At 47.7% G+C, this 22,186-nt stretch overlaps 8 protein-coding genes across 8 annotated transcripts; 4 read left to right on the top strand and 4 right to left on the bottom strand.

Moving 5' to 3' along the window:
• Positions 1 to 645: 645 nt before the first annotated feature.
• On the top strand, positions 646 to 2,001 carry F5891DRAFT_917789 (uncharacterized protein; the record flags this gene model as incomplete). The annotated part of the gene is made up of 5 exons (XM_041373739.1): positions 646 to 940; positions 997 to 1,196; positions 1,247 to 1,436; positions 1,490 to 1,564; positions 1,613 to 2,001. Coding segments are annotated over 5 exons (1,149 nt in total), but the record flags the coding sequence as incomplete, so codon positions are not given.
• Positions 2,002 to 4,020: 2,019 nt separating this feature from the next.
• Positions 4,021 to 5,652, bottom strand: F5891DRAFT_1000627 (uncharacterized protein). The gene is made up of 11 exons (XM_041360123.1): positions 5,622 to 5,652; positions 5,478 to 5,573; positions 5,399 to 5,427; positions 5,321 to 5,348; positions 5,239 to 5,271; positions 5,112 to 5,188; positions 4,881 to 5,061; positions 4,706 to 4,830; positions 4,553 to 4,578; positions 4,322 to 4,500; positions 4,021 to 4,262 (listed from the first exon to the last, which is right to left on the bottom strand). Exons 2-10 carry the CDS (start codon positions 5,488 to 5,490, stop codon positions 4,338 to 4,340), a joined length of 675 nt encoding a protein of 224 aa, XP_041232804.1. The 5' UTR covers positions 5,491 to 5,573; positions 5,622 to 5,652; the 3' UTR covers positions 4,021 to 4,262; positions 4,322 to 4,337.
• Positions 5,653 to 8,403: 2,751 nt separating this feature from the next.
• Positions 8,404 to 10,325, bottom strand: F5891DRAFT_1000616 (peroxisomal membrane protein PMP47B). The gene is made up of 9 exons (XM_041360122.1): positions 10,099 to 10,325; positions 9,985 to 10,039; positions 9,826 to 9,926; positions 9,664 to 9,770; positions 9,241 to 9,597; positions 9,157 to 9,184; positions 8,904 to 9,102; positions 8,781 to 8,848; positions 8,404 to 8,726 (listed from the first exon to the last, which is right to left on the bottom strand). The coding sequence occupies exons 1-8, from the start codon at positions 10,167 to 10,169 to the stop codon at positions 8,828 to 8,830; spliced, it is 939 nt and encodes a 312-aa protein (XP_041232803.1). The 5' UTR covers positions 10,170 to 10,325; the 3' UTR covers positions 8,404 to 8,726; positions 8,781 to 8,827.
• Positions 10,326 to 10,384: 59 nt separating this feature from the next.
• F5891DRAFT_1000611 (uncharacterized protein) lies at positions 10,385 to 14,271 on the bottom strand. Its single transcript, XM_041360121.1, has 15 exons — positions 14,167 to 14,271; positions 13,814 to 14,114; positions 13,690 to 13,764; positions 13,379 to 13,632; positions 12,922 to 13,329; positions 12,607 to 12,870; positions 11,867 to 12,553; positions 11,698 to 11,813; positions 11,632 to 11,646; positions 11,519 to 11,585; positions 11,426 to 11,467; positions 11,302 to 11,379; positions 11,156 to 11,252; positions 11,069 to 11,106; positions 10,385 to 11,016 (listed from the first exon to the last, which is right to left on the bottom strand). Exons 2-15 carry the CDS (start codon positions 13,839 to 13,841, stop codon positions 10,762 to 10,764), a joined length of 2,424 nt encoding a protein of 807 aa, XP_041232802.1. The 5' UTR covers positions 13,842 to 14,114; positions 14,167 to 14,271; the 3' UTR covers positions 10,385 to 10,761.
• F5891DRAFT_1000607 (uncharacterized protein) lies at positions 14,272 to 16,850 on the bottom strand. The gene is made up of 3 exons (XM_041360120.1): positions 16,527 to 16,850; positions 14,932 to 16,477; positions 14,272 to 14,867 (listed from the first exon to the last, which is right to left on the bottom strand). Exons 1-3 carry the CDS (start codon positions 16,616 to 16,618, stop codon positions 14,640 to 14,642), a joined length of 1,866 nt encoding a protein of 621 aa, XP_041232801.1. The 5' UTR covers positions 16,619 to 16,850; the 3' UTR covers positions 14,272 to 14,639.
• A 288-nt stretch (positions 16,851 to 17,138) lies between these two features.
• On the top strand, positions 17,139 to 18,495 carry F5891DRAFT_1000602 (P-loop containing nucleoside triphosphate hydrolase protein). Its single transcript, XM_041360119.1, has 7 exons — positions 17,139 to 17,295; positions 17,344 to 17,470; positions 17,536 to 17,749; positions 17,802 to 17,889; positions 17,940 to 18,169; positions 18,225 to 18,259; positions 18,316 to 18,495. The coding sequence occupies exons 1-7, from the start codon at positions 17,157 to 17,159 to the stop codon at positions 18,332 to 18,334; spliced, it is 852 nt and encodes a 283-aa protein (XP_041232800.1). The 5' UTR covers positions 17,139 to 17,156; the 3' UTR covers positions 18,335 to 18,495.
• A 216-nt stretch (positions 18,496 to 18,711) lies between these two features.
• Positions 18,712 to 21,015, top strand: F5891DRAFT_362222 (uncharacterized protein). The gene is made up of 6 exons (XM_041371535.1): positions 18,712 to 19,330; positions 19,382 to 19,510; positions 19,561 to 19,656; positions 19,704 to 19,793; positions 19,852 to 20,022; positions 20,071 to 21,015. Exons 1-6 carry the CDS (start codon positions 18,800 to 18,802, stop codon positions 20,770 to 20,772), a joined length of 1,719 nt encoding a protein of 572 aa, XP_041232799.1. The 5' UTR covers positions 18,712 to 18,799; the 3' UTR covers positions 20,773 to 21,015.
• A 79-nt stretch (positions 21,016 to 21,094) lies between these two features.
• F5891DRAFT_1181521 (UBC-like protein) lies at positions 21,095 to 22,018 on the top strand (the record flags this gene model as incomplete). The annotated part of the gene is made up of 4 exons (XM_041366045.1): positions 21,095 to 21,350; positions 21,404 to 21,560; positions 21,611 to 21,721; positions 21,790 to 22,018. The coding sequence occupies 4 exons, from the start codon at positions 21,095 to 21,097 to the stop codon at positions 22,016 to 22,018; spliced, it is 753 nt and encodes a 250-aa protein (XP_041232798.1).
• Between the last annotated feature and the right edge of the window lie 168 nt (positions 22,019 to 22,186).

The raw sequence follows: 22,186 nt of genomic DNA, 5'->3' as shown, positions 1-22,186 counted from the left end.
CCTCCCTGTCGACCTCTACATTACGCCCCGCGAACTACAAGAAACTCCCGAGCGAATTGGCGGAGACCTTGCCGTCTGGGTGCAGGTATTTGCCCAGGAGTTTGCAATGCCACACCTCGAGCGGTTCAATCAATGTTGTGTCATCGAAAACATCCAACCGCCACCATGCTGTAAGTAGTAGATCATTTTCGGCTTCACTGTTCACACAACTGACTCAAATTCAACAGTTTCTGCGGCTAACATGCTTCCATTCTGTCTAGGGCGCTCCTGGCTGACCTTCAGGGCATGCCACGTAGCCCTGATGTTGTAAAGGTCAGTGATATTATTTTGGCTGCTGCTGTCATACTAACTCAATTGAATGTCCATAGCAGCCGTCATCTGTCCTCATGTCCATTTTGAAGCTTATTGGTATATTGATTTTCTTATGCGGCCTATACTTTTTCGGCATCTTATTATTTTGGCTGTAGATCACTTTCCCCTTTTGAGTCTTAGTTATAAGCCATGTGTCCTGTTTTTTTGCCGTGGGTTAGAAAAAATAAATGCATTGGTGTGTATAAAATATTCGTATTCAACTACAAAGGCCCTTTGCTGATTTTTGCCATCCTTCTGTGGGTGATGGTCTCCCAGTCCTTCTATGCTGCGAAGCGCATTCAAGCACCACCTCGTAGTCGTCCTAAGGTCACCCTCAGCAAAGAAGCTCGCGCGGCACTCAAGTTTCAGCGAACCGAGAAGTCGCGTCAATTCAAGGATGCGCTTGATCTTGCATGGGGCCAAATTGACGATGTTACAACAACCATTGCTGCTACCCATCGCAAGAGCTTCCGTCGTGTACAGCACGATTTATACATGGGTCGGGGATCACTCCGTTCGAAGCATTCAAAGCCCAGCGTTTGGAACACATTTTGCTGGAAGAAATCTCAGGAAGCGAAGAAAGAGAACTGTAAGTCTGTTGATTTGTATCATATGCATTTTCATGACTCAATGTTGAATTAACAGGCAATGGCCACGGAAAGGAAGCACTCCAGTCACTGGTCCGCGACCACAAGGATGAATACCACGCTCTCACACAGGAAGAACAACAAGAGTTGCTCCAGGAATTCGCCGACCAGAAGGAGACCAAGGTCTCTGGGTTACGTGTCTCAACGAAGTCGAAGATCAACGACATCACTCAAACCCTGAAGGCGGTAGAAAACGAGGTACGCACCCTCGAATTGCAATACAATGTTACTAAGTGTCTCGTTACTAGCTCAATAGTTTAAATTCTCGCACTGGCGCCGAGGTCATGTTGTATATGACGCGCGGTACTACTGATCTACCTCTCCGTGCAATCACCTTCACAACGCCGGGTGTCAATCACTTTATGGACTCTGTCATCGGCATCGATACTCAGGACTTCCTCAGCAAGATGGAAGGTTTCGCTATCCAAGGGATACAAGGTACAGTTTTTCCGTTGTTATTACATTCTCAAGTTAATTTCTATTTGTACTAGGTGCCGCAAGCAACCATCAAAAAGAGGTCTCTAAGGTTCGCGGAGACATTCGAGCAATCATCACCCAGAAATTGAGTAAGTCTTTCCCATCTTTTGACAGCACAGAATTCATTTTATTCATAGGGAAGGTGACCGGAGAAAGCAATGCCAGGATGCAGTGGGCAGACTACTTTCGTAACGTGGTCAACCGCTATCAGGTCGCCATCAAAGGATGGCCGGAGCATATCCCATTCACAAACCTCAGCAGTGTGACCAACGCGCTTCCAGACCTCCATACTCTTTTAGACTGTTGGAAGTCGGGCGATACGAGGTGGGAAGTGTTGAATGACGAGGAACTCGAGCAACTCCGTCGCGAGCGCAATGAAAAAATTGACAGTGGTGACATTATCGAGTCCCGCCGCAGGACATGGTCCGACAAGGGTAAGAAGCGAGTACGACATGCGATAGCTGACCCCAGATGTAGCAAGAAGCACAAGAGTGCGGAGACCATTGAGTCCAGTGACGACGAAGATACCCAGAGTCATGGACGGACACCAGACGGTTTGGAGGATGTCAACACCACTCCGAACGCCAACTTGAACTCTAATACGACCGGGTGTACTGCTGGACGGACACCAGACGGTTCGGAGGATGTCAGCACCACTCCGAACGCCAACTCGAACTCTAATACAACTGGGTGTACTGCTGGACAGACACCAGATGGTTCAAAGGATGTCAGCACCACTCCGAACGCCAACTCGAACTCTAATACGACTAGGTGTACAGCTGGACAGACACCAGATGGTTCGGAGGATGTCAACACCACTCCAAACGCCAACTCGAACTCTAACACGAGTGGGTGTACTGCCGAGCACCCAGTAATGTCAATTCCCCCAGACTCAATCATCCTTTCCCCTTCGAGCAGCACCCCAGTACCATAACAATATCCCAGACTCAGCCATCCTGTCCCCTTTGAGCAATGTCCCTAGTTTCATTATTCCTGCGCTATAACTCATTTCTTGATGGAATCGCTCGTGATAGACTTAGTTTGTTTTTATAAAAGTGCAATGACATCTTAGTTTGATCTACAATATCACAGTGCAAGTAGAATATGACATAACCCAGTGCAATGAGGTGCGACAAACTACAAAGGGACAAAGGAGAACAACAAAGCTACAAAGGAGGGCGACGACGAAAGTACGAGGGAGGCGGGAAACGGCAGGTACGAAGGAGGGCAACGACAAAGGCACAAAGGAGGGCGACAACGAAAGCACGAGGGAGGCGGGAAACAGCAGATACGAAGGAGGGCAACGACAAAGGCACAAAGGAGGGTGACGACGAAAGCACGAGGGAGTTGGGAAATGGCAGGTACGAAGGACGACAACGATGAAGGCACAAAGGAGGGCAACGACGAAAGCACGAGGGAGTTGGGAAACGGCAGGTACGAAGGACGACGACGACGAAGGTACAAAGGAGGTTGAGAAGGCACGAGGGAGGTGGGAAACGGCAGGAACGAAGGAGGTTGACGACGACGACAAAGGCGGAACAATGGGGGCACGATGGAGGCAGGGAACGGCAGGGACGATGAGCACAGTGATGAGGAGAGCTAGGAAGCGTGAGAAGGGCCCCTTGGTTCGAATTAGGAAGCGTAGTAGGCGTTGCCGAGCGTGCCGAATTAAAATAGGAATATGACGCAATTAAGGCGGGGCGGGATGCTTACCGAATATAGCCTATGCGCGCGCGCGCGCGCCCACCATAGTGAGGTGTACATAGTTTTTTTGAAGGTATTTTGAGGAGCTGGGGCACTATTTAACGCTGGTGTAGGGATTTGATGAAACCAAGCCTAATTATAGTTGGCGAGACACGTAACTACCAAGTATAATAAGGCTTATTAATAGGGCAACCCAGGTGCGTCAGTGCCGCGTCACAGGCGCGTCACGACCGCGGCAGGCGCGGCAGGGCCGCGTCAATTTCACCTGGCCCTCGAAAGAAGGAACGTTGTGACCGTGACTGTTACACTTTTATAACTTTAACTGTGTTTTCCTCTTAGCTAGGAGACTAGCTATAAGTCAAAGCAGAAACCAAGGCAGAGTGTACTTCTACAATATGAACGTTTGATCCCGCGGAATGGTGATCTCCCTGTCTCTGTCTTCGTTTTCGGCGGCAAAACGGCGCATCCTGAAGATGGCATTCATTTCATTAATGCTCGGGTGATTACCGCGACTGTCGACGAAGAGACTACGTTGGAACTTTATTGTGTTGATTCGCTGTCTTTGTATCTCCATATCTCTCTCAACGTGCGCGCAGGACATGCAATCCATCGATGACGGAAGGTCCCTGCCTACAGTTATTGTCGTCGGTAAAGTTTCCAAAGGCTCTTTTGAACTCGTATTGAATAAATACTATGAAGGATCCTCCACCAGATTTCTCCTCCCTACAGACCACTCGACAAGTATGTCCCTACACAATACTGCTAGTTGATAAACGTACACGTTCCTGAAAGACAGCCGAATTCATGTTAATTTCTGTGTCAGAGTCAATCACACGTTTTGCTGGTATGATATTCTCGAACGCTAAGGATGAGGCGTGGTCCCAGCACATATTTGCATGACCAATAAAATTGGAAGAGCACCACTAAGTATCTGAATTGCAATAGAATCTGAATTATACAAGAAATGATGAGCGGTGGCTACATGCAGATGTCGGCGACAGGCGTTTGTTGGCATGGAGAACGCATACACCTGGGTGATGGAGTAGCTCACCACTAAAATATGAAGGACACGGAAAGCACAAGCTGAAATATGTGAGCATAGTCAGCAATCTCAAATGGCAAGCATTGTTTGTATGACTTACAAAATTATCAGCAGGTTTAAGCTTCGTCTGCCTGGCTAGCTGTCTGATTGCCTCCAGATCGCGCATTGAATTCAATCGAAGTCGCTGATCGGTAGGTTGGTATGAGCGGTTGCGCCATGCTTTCTTGGAGATTGAATAGTATTCGAGAAGCAAGAACACTGTGCGCAACAATTTGAGGTCTAAAACGGTGAATGTGAGCTTTTGATGACATATATACTTGACCAGACTAACGTGTTTAGCGTTTCGCTGTACGAGAGCTAAGGGTTTTACTCAGTTCTTTGAGATCGACCAAAGCGAAGAAAGAACTCACGGGCAACACAGCGATAACAATCACATTGATTGTAGATATCACTACAGAGACGTCAGCATGAAATCAATGATAACAATGGCCTCGATACTTGTGATGCATAGCATGTAGAGTAGTCCATCGCGATAAACACTCTTCATCAAAGCACTATGAGAGCCCAGATAGTGTCGATATCTCAAGAATGCAGTGGTGGACATGAGAACTGGAAGTAGATTATCAATTAAGGAAATTTGAATCAGATAGTCGCTTCACCTATCTCAAAGAACATTAAGAGTGCATACGGAAGGGCGCTGCTATGAGCCCCTTCCATCACGCAAGGGGAACCTGAAAGGGGATGAATACTGAGACTGAGAAGTGAGCCTTGAGACTCGCCTCCTGGGATCCTCCAATTGATGGGGGCAGCACTTATGACAACAGATGCCACTAAGATGGCCTGCGCCATATAGGTCAGTGGTGCACAGGGGAATAGAGATGTTATCGTACCGAACCAAATAAGAGGATACTTATAAGATAAGCCTTTTTTTTGCCAGAGAAGGCGTAGACCCTGAAAATCAACAAAACTGTCGTGCGAGTGTAAATGCACGCTGTAATGTGGCATGCAAAAGTCAACCTTCTGCGGCAATAATGCTCAAGAAGTGTAGGCCTGCGAAATGTCATTTCCAAGTCATGTCGTGAAAGCAGTCTGGACCAACCATTTAAAGCATCATTAAAAGGTGCACACTATATGTTGATGTGAGTTGCAATCGGCACTGCACAAATCGTGCACCCACATCTTGCGTGCCCCATGTCTTGATAGCGGCTAGTTAGGAATGAGCTTTTCGCGTGGTAGCGCATAGCGTCGTATCTCACAGTACGAGGTCATAAGCGCACAAGCAAAAGGTCCATATCGTGAGAACGTGAAGACGGTCCGAGTGATTCCCCACTTCCGTCCCCAGGTCCATTGGATCCTACTAGAAAGATCAGCACCGATGTGTGAATGACTGATTTGTCTGACTTCAGAGTGTAAGGTGACAAAGTAGTCATAAGTCTGGTCATACATCAGAGCTATAACGAGACTGAAGAGACGCAACTTGCTAGGATCGTTAATCCAGCGACTTTGGGAGAGTCGTGAGTAATGATAAAACTAGATCAGCCTGACTCACCATTAGTATACTTCAATGATTAGATACATTAGAAAAAGGCTGCACAAAAGCACGATTAGATTACCTTGGCTAACTGCAAACCGAAGGTGTCCGAGACCGACATTTTCGAGTAGCAACACAGGTGAGTAGAAGTCTGCAGCAACTACTAGTTGCCAATAAATACTGTGACTCGATCAGAGAACCGGTGAGAAGAAGATATTAACATACACCGTAATATATAGGAAAGGATTAAGATTTCGTTACATTGGAATGTAAAGCAACATATGACCCTGTAAAGGCACGACAATCAACATAATCGCCAGCGAGACCTCACCATCTAGAACGTGAGGGTGCCTCCATGAATGATGCAAAGATTACGATGAGCGTACTGCACATGATCTGATTCTTAGACATTTTACGTTAGTCCGCCAGGGCCCAGCGGCCGGTCATTTTATCGAGAGCATTGAGCATAATATACTGGGCTCAAGTAGAAACTGTCCGTCAAAATTCGGGCCACTCTGGGAGGATGTCACCGTCGACCTAACCAGTTGCAACAGTGCGCGTGAGCATCAAAATTATCCAGTCTTCTGGGCCAAAATTGAAGTAGTAGCCTCTGAACGGTCTTTACGCGTCCCTTAGCATAACGTTGTCTGAAGTTTTTTGTAACTCCGACGAACGAAGCGCTCTCTGAATTCCGTGTGTCACGTGTTCAATCAACTGTCCCAACTTACAGTATTGGAGCGAGCTCTTTGTGACATTTACTCAATTGTTGATACTTTGCTCGCTATATACTCTTGATGGATCATGAAGTATGGGGAATTCTCAACCAGGCGCGATTTTGATCCTTCACAGCTGTCTGACCAACTTTAAGGTTCTAGACAGCAACGCCGCCCCCTAGTTTCTCGACAATAATGAAAAAGTGACGGTACGTGTGAAGGTAGGGTATTGGTGTAAGGCCTGACGCGCATCTCATGTCGCTCGAAACGGTCCAGGGTTGTGCTAGTGTGTGTTCAGGTGAAATTCGTTTGGTTTAAGACTAATAAAATCTCATATCTAGGTAATGCTACGCCGATGTCACGCGTATACATGCGTCATCGGTTTATGCCGCTTATTCGAGAGTATCTCTGACTCCTAGGAAGGCTTTGTTTTCACGATCTGTTTCTTCCCTGTCATTCTCGTTGGTTCGAGAGTATAAATTACGATGGCGGAACCATGGTTTCTCCACACCTCCGGATATGACAAACTTGAATGAGGTAGCGGCTTGAAGCTTTTTTGGATATCATCAACTCTTCTGCACGTCAAGCAATTGCATAATACAAGGAGACTTGACATGCGGTCCCCAGTATTGGCGCAACAACCTTCCACCCCTTCGAACTGACGACAGATACACTGACCCTCAAAAGGTGATCAGGTTGCTCGAAGATGTATACCATCAGTTGAGCTCAATACTAGCACCCCCCAATACACGGTCGTGGGCGTGAGCTTGCAAGCGCGCAATGCAGATATTCTGGAAAATACCTAAAAGGTCTTAGCATGGATAAGCCGGCTGAAGCAGTCATTTTCGACGAGATCAAGACTTGCGAGCTTTGATTCTTAAACCCCCTTCGTCACCTTTGACGCATATTTTAAAACGCGAGATACAATGTGTGTACAGAGTCATCCGTTCACTACTGACGGCTTACTGAATCAGACGTATAGAAATTTCAGAGCCATACTCAGCCTAACTGAGGTGAACGGCGCTTTCTGCAGTGCTGTATCGTAAGCAATCACCTCCTCTAAATTGTCAACATGACCACAATATGCCAGCCATGGAGGGATGTTACCATAGACATGCCCACTTTATGGTGCAATCTGCTCGTGAGGCTTGAGCGCGAAGACTAGGAGTGGCGAGCCCTTTCCTGTGACTTATGGCTCAGGCGTTCCAGAGGATGCACGCTCTCGTATTACAGCAAAAGCAAGTTCTCTATAAAGTGGTATGTCTAGTGACTCTAGAGTCTTACAGCATTCAACTACTACCTCTCAAGTTCGTGTCACTTGCCTTTCCACAATAATGACTAGCAAGACCGTTGCTAAGGCACCTCTGCCATACGACTTAATTCCTACGTCTGCATTATCTGCAAAATCTGTCGGGCACCATCCGAGGCTGTGTCTTTCTTTAAGCAGAAGATCAGCAGGTCCCTCACCCATGCACCTCTCTCGAAAGACATCATTTCTGCATCTGCATCATCAGCAGATTCCGTCTGATACCAGAAACATACTACTGACTTATCGCGCATCCGTAATATATGTATGTTGCGGGGCCTGATGAGAGGTAGCGCATTGGGCTTAGTCTTTCTCAACCTAGTTTTCCAGCGCGTCCGGACGCTATACTTCTGATCGAGGTCCACCTAGTTGTACAACCCCATTTGAAGGGCTGGTAATGATTTGTGAACATCATGATGAGCATCTCGGCTGGGTGAGGAACGAGGTCGAGCCCATAATGCTCACCATGCGCATGCTAAGATGCTGAATATAGCGAACATGATGTTATGTCCGTTCCATTTTTACCTATACTAGTAGAGATTGCAATGTGTATGGTTATCAAACTAATAAATTGATCGTCGGAAGCAGGTGTCGGGAACTGGCGCGGCCGAGCACCGTTACGATGAGGTAGACGATTGATTCATCTTGCTCGACCGGTGTCCTTATCACGGGCGGACTCATGGGTCATCAATGACTACGGTCCTCTGGATGTTTCTCAGCAAACATTGATATCTTTCTGACGTACAAAACCACACCCCCACCAAACCCCTGGCGGATAAGAATGTTATGAACTTTTACCGCTGGCAGTGACCTCGGAGTTGTCAACATAGTCAAAGATACTACAGACCATAAATTCGACATTCTGAAAACTTCTGTATGGCTTGGTGACTTCAGCCCTAATATATCTCTTACAATCATCACCCATCTTCTCGTGAGAATGGAATTATGCTTGTAACTTTTGAAATTGTATCGGCTGTCCACGAAATGGTATGGTTAAACCTTACCTTACCTGCCATATGCGACACACCCATGATAGCACTGATGCCCCGCGGACAATCATGACAGCGACGTGATAGCCTAGTGCGCCTTTCAGCCAAACATTCAATACTACCGGAGATACCCGAACACGTACCTTCTTCGTCAACTCATATATTCTCCTCTGTACGGCAAACAATATTGCAGCAGCGAAGACACTCTGGAGGAGTTTACTGCCGACGCCTTTGTACAGTCCTTGTATGCCTTCCTCTTTCAAGATGGTAGCGAGACCATGGAGAGAAGATTTGTATTGCTCTGCGCGCGCCTGCCCAGCCTGGAGCCTGCTCTTTAGGACACTGAGTACAAGTCAGATCTCAGCCTAAAAAGCTCGGTCAAGCACTGAGGCTCACATGTAAGGATACGTCGAGCCCGTTGCGACTGCATAGCACATTGTCAACATAATTCCAACTACACCCGTAATTCAGAAAGCGCACCAAGTTTTGAAAATGCGCCCAATACAAAGAAATCCCAGTCGGACAAGACTGCAACCACACTTCCAGAGCCCCTCGCTCTTAGCTTCAAGGTCCTTTTCTTAATCAAAAAGTTCTTCAACTGCTCAAACACCGTGTATTGCAGTACAGGGTTGATCACAAGCACTAAAGCAGGGCCGAGCCCACGAAAGAGTCCGTTCAGCCCGTCTTTAGCGATGATGGCTTGAATTGTTCGCAAGATACTTGGCCGTTTGGGCACTGCATGTGAATTGGATAATTCGGAAGGGGAGGGTTCTACTCGAACGGCTTGGGACGTCTGTATAACCCAGATAGGATTGCTGATGATGGTGGTTGCTGATCCTAAAATGTGGGACGTTCAACGATAAGTTATGACACTACCCATGCGGGTGACCGAAGCTGGCGTACCAGCAACAACGCCTGCTAACATCGACTCCATCATATTAAGCGCCTTGCTCCCTTGCCTCGAATTCAGAATGATCCCTCGTGAACGTTCATAGAAATAATAATACACCCTGTCGACATTATGATGTGAGCAAAACACAAAGCGGGGCGTTCGGGAACCTTTACCCGTTTGTGACAGCTATCCCGAGCAAACTTGGGCTCAGACCGCTATAAAGGCCCACGACACCCTCGCGCTTGACAATCTCGAGGAAATGTTGAGCTACGTTCTGTTAACACGCGTGAGAACAAGGCGCAGGCAAATGTCACAACTCGATTTGTAGTCACCTTGGAGTCATTCTTCACGTTGACTGCAGCGCGCGTCGATAAGACTATGAGTGGGCTGCGAGCACAAAGCACTACTTGAATTTGCACTCACACACGTAATAAGATGCTACGTACTATGTTGCTGACATGGCGACGATGCCACCGGCAGCGCCTGCGAGTGAATGAATAGCAGAGTCACTTACCATGACGCGAATGACGCAGGACTATGCTACGTGTGTCGTGCAAAGAAATATTAGAAGCGAGCAGTTTTCCGTATTCTGGAACTGGTGGTGATCAATGAGAGGAACTTGGCGCCTATATTATCATCATTTCACTCGGCTTTGCAAATTGGATTCTGGAACACGAACTTCGGTGACACCAATATCATCATGTGATTCTTTATTTATTTAATTGTGCATGTGTTTAAATAAAATATTTATTCATATTCATATAGCCTAGTTGTGCATTGCATGGGCACTCAATCAAGTCCAAGTTGTCTTGGTGCCAGGTCAGCTTAGCCGAACTTCGTCAAAACTATTATGTTCACCGGTGGAGGGCTAGCTACGTCAAACTGTTCAGCCTGGGTCCGAGTCATAGGATGGATGTAGTGACCATGACGTGTATCCAAATCCATCCACAATTGAAATATTGACAGCCTAATGGAATAAAATACAACATTTCAATTGAGCTTGATGAATTGACACAAGTCGACGAATGGCATATAGCGACTAGTCACCTAAATACACGTATGAGGTTCACTTCTGGTCCTGCCATGCTGGGTATGCTTCGCATCGGTTCTCACTTGTCGACTTTGAACACGTCATCCTGCAACTGTCTAAGCAACTGCTGCATCTCTTCGACATCCTTCTTAAAGCCATTAGAGCTGCCGCCAGAATCCTGCCTTGTGGAAAACGAGTCGCCAATAGTTGCTTTACCGTCATCCAGTATGAGCCATTTGTCCAACTGCGTGATGATGGCCTGCGATTTGAGGCGGTAGTGCGTACGGATCACGTCGCCGAAGGGCTCTGGAGGGTTCTTAAGGTTGCCGAGCATCTGCAATATCAAAGGTAAGAAACGATGACGGACGATCATACACAGGTCTTACCGCAGTCTTAACGACCATCCTCCGCACGTTGGAAGAGTCTGACGACAACGTCAGGGAAAACACTTATCATCGAGTTTAGCCACTCACATTGCCTTGACTGCGGAGTACCACCGTCGTTTGCCCATCCAGGCTCGTTGAGATAGGGTTCCTCACAAAGGATCATGGACTGAATTGATATAAGGACCTGTAGGGTGTGAGCACGAATAATGGGAGACAGTAGGGGAGCAGCAAACTTGTAGCAATGTTGACTTTCCAGAGACCCACCCTGGTCCAGACCATGTACCGAGAAGAGATAGGCAGACTTTGCCATCCTGGAATATGATGAGAACGAATCACTTCCTGCGTCTTTGCACTCACTGCGTAGAGATTAGGGTTGAACCGATACTTTCCGCCGTTGGTCTACCAAGGAAGCTCAGATACATAGATACTCGAACTAAGGCAGTCACTCACCGTCATGTATTTGACGCTCGGAGGAGCTTGATTATAATTCGGCCCAAGGAAGATATCAAACAAGAAACTGCAGAAACTCTGAGCAGGAGAAATTTATTTTGCGAATGACCCACCAGCCATCTTGATACCTAGAAAAGAAAAGTAAGAGAAGCTCAAGAGAGCAGAAAACAGATACTGACGGAGTTCCTTCTGGACCTATGATGAGCGCCTTGATGATGTCTACCCGATTCTCGTCGACTCTCAAAAAGACCGAGGAATCCCATGCAACAGGTAGATTCGTCGTCAAAACGGCGAGCTGCGTGATCGACTAAGTCAAAAAAAACCTTGGCAAAAGAAACCCCACAAAACCTCTTTTGCGATAGCTAGAGAACGCTTAGGGATGTCCGAGGTGGCAAGCATTCGGGCCTCGCTATTATAATAGAACTTGTAATGGGGCAAGCTCTCTTCTACCGCCCCTTTCTTGTCTTCCTCTTTTGGAACAGTAAGGTCACAATATTCGAATCGAACTTGAGTAGCCCAGTCCACGTAAGCCTTTTTCCGTGCCTCATCTGTCGTAGCAAGAGTAATTGATGAATGGTCGAATGGTTCCGATGAGATCTTTGGTAGTGCAGCGTGTAATCGGTCAACAAATGCGTCACCCTTGGTCTCGCGCAGTGAGCGATCAATGGCACTTGCAGTCGCCAAGATCCGTTGACAAAACAAGAGTAGCCTCTGGTTTTCATCAGACAAAGAAGGGGTCAATTCTCTCTCTTTGCCCTTTGCGGACGATGTCATGCGTTTCTGCTCCTCCGTCATCTCAAGCACCTCTGGGTCAGGTGTTTTAATACCTTCCAATCCTTTGATAGCAGCTTGCGCTTGGATGACAATTGCTTCCAAGAGTTCTCGGGGGCCAGCACTACCTTCATAGATGATGGTTCGTTCACGTATGGGTGCCTTACCCTTGGCTACTTTCTTGGGTGCGACAGATTTGACAGAGGAAACCACCATGATCGGCATCGCCATCATACTTGCCAATGCTTCATGGTTGGATATAGTCTGTAGTGAGGTATCAATAGTGCGGTTGAATGTATGATGTGATGGTGCGCTACCTCGAGCCATTCAAATAACTCAAAGTACAGCACAGAACGATCTGACATGTCTGAGAGGGAATCATTCCTGAGTAGAGTGGTGCAGAGATAGTTAAAGCGTCTGCGAAGATGCGCAAGAGCCGTAGGGTGAACCATGTAGTCGCTGGTTCGTGCACCTCCTTCTCGGCGCAGAGACGGAAGATATTCGCGGATTTGGGAAAGTATCGTACCGATCTTCTCATCTTTGAGACGCTGGGTGGCCTGAGCTTCCAACTGGCCAGAAGTCTTGCGTCTTCTCAGAAAATAATTACTGATGATGTTCACATGAAAACTCACATCTTCCTTCACATCTCCAGCATAACCAACGCCTCCTTTCGACTTCTTCCCGACTGGCAAAGACATATAATAGCTATCATCTTCGTCATCGTCCCCTTTCGGAGTAGACGAAGAAGAGTGCAAATCCGTCTTCCGTCTCTTGTTCGTTTTTGATTTCTGAGAACTCTCTTCGGAGGATTGTTGACGCTGCTCAGAGAACGTGGATTCCAACATAGCGAGCCCGATGCCCAATATAACGCCTTGCAGATTGGAACAATGGAATAGATTATCATCACCCGAAGAGGAAGTGTCACGATTGCTTCCAGTGTTGATAGGTTCTCCACACGCGAAACAAAAATCCGCTTTGCATGAAGGACAAGTGCGCTTTACGACACGGCGAAGATGTCGGGTATACAGCAAGAAATCTGGCTGCATGCAAATCAGCTCTCAGCTTTCTAGGGGAAACAGCTTTACACACAAAAATAGCGAAGAAGTTACTCTTGGATCTCTGGATCCTATATCCACATGATTGGGGGCAAATGCAGTCGCCGCCGCTTAGCTCGTTGTAGAGACCGAACAAGAAACCCTGTTCGCCGCCCTCTGGACAACCCTTCATCCACTGACCCTGAGTCATAATCTTCACCTGCTCGTTGGTGTCTGGTATGAAGGCTGTCTCAGGTTCCTCTTCAACTTCGATAACTTCTTCGCGACGATCCTTCGAGAAGAAGATACCTTCAAAACCATCAAAACATCAAACACCAGAAGAACAAAACCCAAAAATGCACTCGCCAGCGTATGGATCGGCTTCGACCACAGTTTTGGCCTTCTCATCGTAATCAGAGTCATAGTCGACATAATCATCCGCTGGAAGGCGATTGATGTATCAGAGGGTAGTATCCAGGAAGCTACTCACCCCCGTCATCGTCATCGTCATCGTCCATGTCTACGTCATTATCGTCATCCCCTTCTCCATCCTCGTCCGGTGTCTAATCGAAACTGATGAAGACCGTTTTCCCGAATAGCAATGAGTTACATACAGCACTACGGGGCGTTCGTGATGGAGTGATGGGCGCTACTAAGGCAGCAGACTCCATACTAACATCTTCATCCGTCTCTTCTACGTCGGCAAATTCGCCTTCGAAGATCCGCTCGGCTGCTTGCATTACATCTTTGTACCGACGAAGAGCAGCCTGAGCTTGTGCTTCTGACGCACCCTACCAGCCGGTTAATATGCCACTGGGCTGGAATCGCGGAGTCAGGTCTTACCATCTCCACCAGTTGTCGGACCTCTCTATCCATGGCGGCTACAGGAGACTGTTATGTATACCGTTACGGTCACGGTGATAGATACACCTTCAGCGCTGCTTTATTGTATCGAGTTCAAAGGTGTGATGATATTGCAATGTGACATTTTTGTCACAAGACGGGATTAGCCAATATTGCAGCTAAAACATAAAAATGTATAAATAAATGACCAACGCAGACCGAAGAATAAAACTCCTTCGTAAAAAGAAAATCGTTCAGCGAAGAAGCAGAACTTAGCAAGTAAAATTGTGAGCACTACCTAGATAAAACCTTCCAAAAAACCGAGAGCAGTAAAGCCCATACCAAGTATAGCAGGAAGAAGCCCAGAATACAACAGTTCATGTACACAACCCTAACACAACCCCGTCAGGCCAGCTGGTCGAAGCGGTCCAGAAACATGGCGTCCACATTGAGAGCACACAGATCTTGGCTCTTCAACCCTTAGTAATTTGTCGAGAAAAGCTTTCTCGTTCATCCCGGTCGTAGCTAAGAGGATATGAAGACAAATCGCTCATCAATGCAAGCGTGTCCAAGCTGGCTCTTTGACGTCCTTGAAAAGCAGATGGTGCTGTGCTACCGTCATGACTTCCAGAATCAATCTGGAATGGGAATGGTCCGAGACCAGATGATGCCGTGGAAACCTGAGAAACTGTGGACAGTCCCTAAGGTCCGGCGGCTGGGAGGGGGGTCTAACGGGGGCAGCTGGGTCTCTGCAGATTCTGGTACGTCTGAAGGGGTGGTATCCTGCACCTGTGCAGGGGATGGTGAAAGAGATGCTCCCTCAAAGACTGGGGGCTGTGACTGTGTAGCAGAGAACCGTTGGTGCAGAGGAGAACGCGGCGGAGAACGGACAGGAAGTGATGAAATGGGCGAAGGAGGGACGAAAGGGAATGACTCGAGAATAGAATCTGCCCGCGTTGAGGTGGCAGAAACAACCGAGCAGCCTGAGATTCGCTTGCGATCCAAGCCCTGGGCGCGGGCTTGTGCATGTGCGTGTGCCAAAGCTAATTGCTGCTGTTCCTCAAGGGATGTTGGCTGGCGGGAAGTCTGCGCCGAGGCCGGTGATACCAGTCTACCCATGGTTGTCCTGGGCGACTTGTCGGGGTTCTTTGGGCACAGTAGTCCAACATTGACACGCGTAGCACTGCTAATATCTATGATAGACCCGGCCTGAGTGCTGATGCTGGATGGACGACTCTCTCCGTTATTGGTGGACCACGGGAGACGGGGTAATTGGAGAGAAACTTCCGACACTGGACGTGGTTGGTTTGAGATGTCACCGTGGACTTCGAATTCGTGATGATCCCCGAACGGGTCGGTGCGCTGCGATGTATTATGTTCTTCCTCTGTCTCATCCAAGGCATCAGCAGGGCCAAAAGAGCTGGCTGCAAGGGGTGAACGAATCGAAGGGCGAGAAACAACCGACGGAATACTGTTCACGGATAAATGCGATGATACTGGTGTGGATGGACCAGAGGTTTGAATGACTTCTGCTTTAACGACTCCCACAACCTGCCGAACACCTTGGCCTTGCGTGATAATCATCGGTGCTTCATTGAGGAAGTCGCTAGAATAACTTGCGTTTGACATGTATGACATCCTCGACGATCCTGAGCGCTGACTCTGTGCGTAACCCGGGTTTGGAGTACGCAAAGATTGGTCAGACACTGCAGAAGCATTGTCATTCAAGGACAGGTCGGGTGCCCGAGCAGGCCGGACAGGAGAAGAGGTTGCGGCAGATCCTGAAGGCCATGAAGGTGTCACAGAATCAGCTGACGCAGAGCCGGGGGATACCAGGGCAATAGGGATAACGTTTGTGCCATTTGTACCCGTCGATGTGGTCTGTATAGAGTTACCATCGTCAAAGGGATTAGGTTGAGTAGTAGGTACGTTGAGAGAGGCGGTGCCGGTCGCGGATGGACCCCGGGACTGCGGATCGAGGTCGATGACGCTGTCTGACGATGAAACGAACACTCTAACAGTATTGGGGTCGGAAGGCATCGGTGGCTGCGGCTTTTCAGTTGGATCTGGCCGATTGAGAACTGCTTCTGCAGGGGCGGGGGCTTCGTCCTTGGTTTCCTGTGCCTGCTCTAGGGCCTTACGGGAACTGGCACGACGACGGTACCAGAAATAGAGTACCAAAGCTCCTACAAGGACCAGAACGATGGCAATGACTGCACCTGCAAGTGCACCTGAGCTGACACCCCCATTGTTACTAGAAGTAGCGGTGGTCTTTGCCTGACAAGTAGATGTTGGGCAGGCATTACAAGTTCTGGAATGACGTCAAATATAAACTGATTTACTGATTGAAATGAACAGACCTAGTTATCTGGATGCAGCTCTGATCAGCCGAGCAAGTGCAAGATGGGGGAGCTGTAGGGCAAGTGACACATTGTCTGGTATCTAAGAACATGATCTGCAGACTGCAGAAAAGAGAAACAGTAAATTTAAATGAGTGTGATTCGATGAAATTTTGAAACCGAGTTTCGTTTTGATAATTAGGTCTATTAAATTCCTGCCACAGCTGCTCGCTGCAAGCAACGATGGTGGAAGGATGAGAAGGATGGCCTGTGCTAGTCAAGTTGAAACTCCAAAGGCGAGCCTAGTGACAGGCGTCTTCCCACGATTTGGTGTTTGACAGCGACCAGGAACACAGATGAGTGTACTCATGACTTGCCTATTATAAGTGATCATTACATCTTTTATTAGCACAAGCTTACTTTTGTGGGTAACCAACAACGCTCAGCGCTCGGGCCGTTGTAACGAGCAGCTTATAATATTTACCTGTGAGTGCTGCTACGAACTGTGTTGTACAGGTAGAGTTCAACGTTCATGCTCCTCGAAGTACAAAAAATTATTTACTTTATTTAATTATTTAATTATCTAACTCTACTATTTAGTAATTGTTTCCGTTTGTTGCTTACCACTCCCTCCCACTATTAGGAATCATAATGTCTAGTCTCGCTGAGTGCGCTATCACAGTCGAGCGTCTGACCTACCGTCATGTTCCTAATGCGCCCCCTTCATTGGATAACATCACTTTTCATCTTCGGCCTGGGTCCCGAACAATCTTGGTTGGCGCCAATGGAGGTAAGTGGTAGCTTGCGGCCCTTGCCGCCTTACTGATCTCTTACCCAGCCGGAAAATCTACCCTATTGCAAATTTTGGCGGGTAAAAGACTGGTAAATGATGCTGAGATACGTATCAAAGGCCTAGATGTCTTCAGAGATTCCCCGCTCGGCGTGACCTTCCTCGGCACGGAGTGGTCGGTACTTTTCCACTCTCATTACAACCGTAATTCATCATCCAAGCAATTGTATTGTTCTCCAGGGCAATGAATCCAGTAGTCCGGAGTGATATCGTGGTATCCACCTTCTTGGACTCCGTGGGAGGATATAGATACAAAGAAAGGAGAAACAAACTTCTAGACATTCTAGATGTGGACTTAGACTGGCATATGCATACAATTTCCGATGGAGAACGTCGCCGCGTCCAACTTTGCATGGGCCTCATGGCACCATGGGATGTTCTTCTCTTAGATGAAGTACGTTCTTTCATGCCATATCCGTGACGTTGTCTGAGCGACGCGCGTGCAGGTGACTGTTGACCTTGATGTCATGGTTCGTGATGAATTACTTACGTTCCTCCGAAACGACAGTATCGCCCGTGGAGCTACCATTATTTGTGAGTCGGAAGTTCTTTACTTCTTCAGCATTTCTCAAATATGCACACAGACGCAACGCATATTTTTGACGGACTCAATTCATTCCCTACTCACGTCGCCCACATGCGCTTCGGTTCCTTCGCCACCGAACCCACTGCGTGGCCATCAGGCTTTACCAACGGCCCTTTGAGTCAGACCCCCACATTATACAACACTGCTCTGCAGTGGCTTAGAGAGGACCGTGAATACCGCCGAGAACTTGAGAAACAGGGACGGAAAGGTCGTGGTGCGAGAAATGAGGTTTGTTTTAATCCCACTCATTGAGCCACAACTTGATTGATATATAAAACTTCAGACCGTCCCTTCAGACTCTGAGACGTTCTACAAGAAGTGGGTGTGGTCTGTTGCAACTAATCCCTGACTATAATATTAACGATCATTCAAAGATATGATTATAGTCATTAAGACACCACCACGCTGCCTTAAGTTCTATCGTGGACACATCATCTGCACCATCTCGCAACACTATCATTATCCCTTCAGTTTCAACAACCTGTAGCAATAGCACTACAAGCCATACCTGTATTCAACATGCACCGCCTTAAATACAACGATTTCTATCCGGATGTGTAAGGCAACAGGACTGCAAGCCCCGGTAAGTATACTGTACCACACTGTAGACGCGATTGGCAGAACAGCTGCAATTATTCTCCGTCCTTATCAAGTGAAAGTTATGTACTGTTATAAGTCCCAGATCCAGAGGCTTTGCTACGTTCGGAGTTGAACTGCTGCAGCAGCAAGGTTTGAGCCTTGCCTTTTAGGCGGGTGCAATTGCGGCCCGTCAGCCTTTAAGTTAGTTTAACGGGAAGGTGCAACACATCTTTTACACCTTTTTATGCAAGGCCTTGCCACTGGTTATCCGCCATTATAATGCCTGAACTCATAGACCTAACGGTTTCTTCCCCACCATCAGATCCTATCGAGATATTATCTGACGGAGAAATACCTACGGCCTCTCTCAACCAGCAAGATCCTCCCTCGCAAAAGTCAAAGCGAAAGCCACGAAAACGGACAAAGTCCAAAGGCCCTACATGCGATGGTGTTACCAGCTCGAGAAATCAGTCTCTCGAGCGTCGAAGTACTGCAGATTCTCATGCTGAGACTGTTCCTCAAAGGCGATCAGCATCTCCAAGACGTCGCTCGCCAGTTCCAACATTTTCTGACCAGGAACTGTTCTTCTTCGACGCCACCCCTGCTCCCGTGGTTACAGAGCCTACCCAAAGTTCGAATTCCCAACCAGAGAGCTCCAAAAGCGCGGCAGACCGACTTCTACTACCCTCTCATGTGTCTATCTTGAGCGCTGGCGAGGATGGTGCAGTGCCAGTTGAAATCGTTCCCCAACTACCTGTCGATTCTGAGGAGGAAGATTACATCGAATATCTCGACTATGAAGATAGGAAGGTGCAGCCATCAGTGGTTATGATTACGATAAGTCGCTCATGTCCTCCGTAGGCACCCGGGCTCGTTCGATACTTCGATACGGAAGTTGAGGAAGCTGCTCACGCCAAACCATCACGTTTTGTATGCAAGAATTGCGGTGCAGAGGGCGAGCATAAGACGTATGAATGTCCGATTCAAGTGGTCAGTTTTTTTGGATGCCTCAGTCTGATGTTGCTAATTTTGCTATGAAGTGTCTGACTTGTGGTGCTCGTGACGAACATTCAACGCGGAGCTGTCCTATTAGCAAGACTTGCTACACTTGTGGGATGAAAGGTCATATCAATAAGGTGAAAATTTTTGTAATCTGTCTTACATCCAGTCTTATGGATTTCAGACCTGCCCAAATCGTTTCTCGCATTCAAGGCTCGCAGCAGATATGATTGATTGTTGCGACCGATGCTCATCGAAGGTTCACAAGATGAATGTAAGATAGTAATTCAATTTTTCAATGTTTTGCCGTTCATTTCCCAATTTCGGACAAGGAATGTCCTACACTGTGGAGAATATACCAGTACGTTGCAGATGAGGATCGCGTGAAAATCATGCAGACCAGGGAGGAAAAAAAGAAACTTGGATTTGGAAAAGGAAGCGAGGGATACATTGCATCGGAGCTGTATTGTTATAATTGTGGAAATCCAGGACACCTGGGAGACGTATGTATTCTTGCCAGTCCCGACTCGTCTTCTGACAGAGTCTCATAGGATTGCGATGAAGTCGCTTTTGTCTTTGACATACCCGCGGAACCGTCAGCTTTCAGCTTGCACAATATTATGTCTGGACCATTCTATGACCCGACATCAGAGCCTGTTCGCATTCCCCGTGGACCGCGAGAGTTGCAGAATGAAGAAGACAGACCTACCTTGCCCGATGACTGGGGTATGGATGCACCTGCAAATGTTGGAAAACAAGGGAAAAACAAAGACAAGGAGAAGATGGCAAAGAGGTTCAGAGATCAAGAAGATGATGACACAGGGGACTGGTTCAATAATCCCCGTAATGTGAAGAACCGCGGGAATGACAAACCTGCGTCAAATGGTAGAAAAGCCCTAAAATTTGGCAATTCGATGAAGGACGTCGGACGCCAGTTCATGCCACCTCCATCAGATTCACCTCGCAAAAGTCTTCTTGATCGGTTAGGAGATAACCCTCACCGCGGTCCTCGACGGCGGAACGGTGACTACCACGGCCCATCAAAGGAACCAGAGTCCTACCGCATACGTGGAGCGTCACATAATACTAGAGACCTGGATGGTGAGTATTCTCGTAGAGACCCAGGCCGTGACCGAGAGCGGCAGCGACGAGATTCGCGAGAGTGGGATAAGGACAGAGACAGAGACAGAGACCGAGACCGGGGACATGGACGGGGGAGCAGTGGGCCAAGGTACAAAGGTGGTTACCAGTAGATGATTTCAATCCTGAAGTCGAGCTTGCCTCGGTTCAGGAGTCGGATTGTATACCAGGGTCACCGTCTCGCATATGTGGGACAGCGACCCTAGTGAACAACCGTGAGCAGATCCTGGTAGTACTTCGCTTAAAGTTACCGTCATCAGGTTGCCTGTCAATTGAGCGTCATTGATATACCTAGTATTGCACTGGTGCTCACTGTGCTCCGACCTGCCCTCGCTCATAAGCTTTGTTGTTGATTAGAATTAAGAACGTTCAAGTTACCTCTAACTCAGACCGTATGAAAGCAGATTGCCTTTCTTGAGCCGTCGACACATGAACATGCCGAGTGCTAGTCTCGTTTCTTCCCCCACAATCGACCTTGGTCTTGCCAAAGGCAGGAGTGTTTCAACAAAGATTGTCCAAACCGCAGACTTAGTACACCCCGAAGGATCCATCATAAGTCCAGCGACTCGCGCCACTCTCAACTTCCAGTATGCATCGCTGAGAAACATCAATCACTGTCCAACTGGCATGTACATTACTCCTTCTGTGGAGAGCACCCTAGTCTGGGATGCCGTTCTCTTTGTGCACAAAGGTCAGCATTCTTCATACTTACTGGTGCGCCGTCCGGTTTCATATTATTGTCAGGATACTACCAGGATTCTGTGCTGAAGTTCACCGTAACGTTTCCCAACGACTATCCTGAACGACCACCGACAGTACGGTTCTTGACGGACATTTTCCATCCCCTCGTCGACCCCCGGACTGGAGCTTACAGTCTTGCACCTCGGTTCCGACCATGGAGGTTCGTCACCTTCTGCTATAGGTCGACTAGGAGCTAATGCTTGTGTCCAGACCCAAAGAACATCAGATACATCATATTCTGCATTTTATGAAGAGCACGTTCAAGGAGCCCACTCTAGACAAGCTTCACGAGGAAGATGTCTTAAACAAAGAAGCTTTCAAGTGAGTTACAAACGTCCTGAAAATGAATGTTCCCGCTGATAGCTCTGTAGGCTGTAAGTGACGACAAGCCTCGCCACACTAGAGAATAGTATTCACGTTGTAGACAGCTATCGCGACAATCGAACGTCTTTCGCGACGTTAGCAAAGCAATCCGCAGAGCTCTCTCAATCTCCCAGTGCTCTCTATGACACTTCAGGTTCAAAAAAGAACCACTCGTTACGGTTCACCCCTTTGAAACCAAACGAAGTTGACCAAGTACTCGGAACCCTTTCCGTTCATACAGAAGATTCAAAATGAGCATTCATGGTACATCACGAGCTACTATTCGAAGTATGGTATACTAGTCATCCACACACCTACCATACGCAAAGTTACTACGGGGATCTAATAATATAGTCGCATTAAGGCGCAATTACTCGCGATAGTTGTATTTATCATGATTCAGACGCCACCCCGGAGTCTATA

Source organism: Suillus fuscotomentosus (genome assembly GCF_016647785.1).
Source record: "Suillus fuscotomentosus strain FC203 chromosome Unknown F5891scaffold_3, whole genome shotgun sequence".
Lineage (NCBI taxonomy): Eukaryota > Fungi > Basidiomycota > Agaricomycetes > Boletales > Suillaceae > Suillus > Suillus fuscotomentosus.
The sequence above is the reverse complement of the archived record's forward strand: the minus strand, read 5'-3'. Positions and strand labels throughout refer to the sequence as shown.

What these genes read in the sequence shown, in the direction of transcription:
- F5891DRAFT_1000627 (XM_041360123.1), bottom strand. An exon ending in TTTTAATGATGCTTTAAATG is followed by an intron (nt 5,272 to 5,320) that starts GTTGGTCCAGAC and finishes GACATTTCGCAG; the next exon opens with GCCTACACTTCTTGAGCATT. An exon ending in TACAGCGAAACGCTAAACAC is followed by an intron (nt 4,501 to 4,552) that starts GTTAGTCTGGTC and finishes TCACCGTTTTAG; the next exon opens with ACCTCAAATTGTTGCGCACA.
- F5891DRAFT_1000616 (XM_041360122.1), bottom strand. Translation starts at nt 10,169, where the DNA reads ATGGTAAGTGACTCTGCTATTCATTCACTCGCAGGCGCTGCCGGTGGC. An exon ending in GTCGCCATGTCAGCAACATA is followed by an intron (nt 10,040 to 10,098) that starts GTACGTAGCATC and finishes TTGTGCTCGCAG; the next exon opens with CCCACTCATAGTCTTATCGA. An exon ending in GGGATAGCTGTCACAAACGG is followed by an intron (nt 9,771 to 9,825) that starts GTAAAGGTTCCC and finishes TAATGTCGACAG; the next exon opens with GGTGTATTATTATTTCTATG.
- F5891DRAFT_1000611 (XM_041360121.1), bottom strand. Translation starts at nt 13,841, where the DNA reads ATGGACGATGACGATGACGATGACGGGG. An exon ending in CTGGAGATGTGAAGGAAGAT is followed by an intron (nt 12,871 to 12,921) that starts GTGAGTTTTCAT and finishes AGAAGACGCAAG; the next exon opens with ACTTCTGGCCAGTTGGAAGC. An exon ending in TCAACCCTAATCTCTACGCA is followed by an intron (nt 11,380 to 11,425) that starts GTGAGTGCAAAG and finishes ATCATATTCCAG; the next exon opens with GATGGCAAAGTCTGCCTATC.
- F5891DRAFT_1000607 (XM_041360120.1), bottom strand. Translation starts at nt 16,618, where the DNA reads ATGTTCTTAGATACCAGACAATGTGTCACTTGCCCTACAGCTCCCCCA. An exon ending in AGCTGCATCCAGATAACTAG is followed by an intron (nt 16,478 to 16,526) that starts GTCTGTTCATTT and finishes ACGTCATTCCAG; the next exon opens with AACTTGTAATGCCTGCCCAA. An exon ending in AGGATACCACCCCTTCAGAC is followed by an intron (nt 14,868 to 14,931) that starts GTACCAGAATCT and finishes GCCGGACCTTAG; the next exon opens with GGACTGTCCACAGTTTCTCA.
- F5891DRAFT_1000602 (XM_041360119.1), top strand. Translation starts at nt 17,157, where the DNA reads ATGTCTAGTCTCGCTGAGTGCGCTATCACAGTCGAGCGTCTGACCTAC. An exon ending in ACCTTCCTCGGCACGGAGTG is followed by an intron (nt 17,471 to 17,535) that starts GTCGGTACTTTT and finishes ATTGTTCTCCAG; the next exon opens with GGCAATGAATCCAGTAGTCC. An exon ending in CCGTGGAGCTACCATTATTT is followed by an intron (nt 17,890 to 17,939) that starts GTGAGTCGGAAG and finishes ATATGCACACAG; the next exon opens with ACGCAACGCATATTTTTGAC.
- F5891DRAFT_362222 (XM_041371535.1), top strand. Translation starts at nt 18,800, where the DNA reads ATGCCTGAACTCATAGACCTAACGGTTTCTTCCCCACCATCAGATCCT. An exon ending in TCGACTATGAAGATAGGAAG is followed by an intron (nt 19,331 to 19,381) that starts GTGCAGCCATCA and finishes TGTCCTCCGTAG; the next exon opens with GCACCCGGGCTCGTTCGATA. An exon ending in TGAAAGGTCATATCAATAAG is followed by an intron (nt 19,657 to 19,703) that starts GTGAAAATTTTT and finishes TATGGATTTCAG; the next exon opens with ACCTGCCCAAATCGTTTCTC.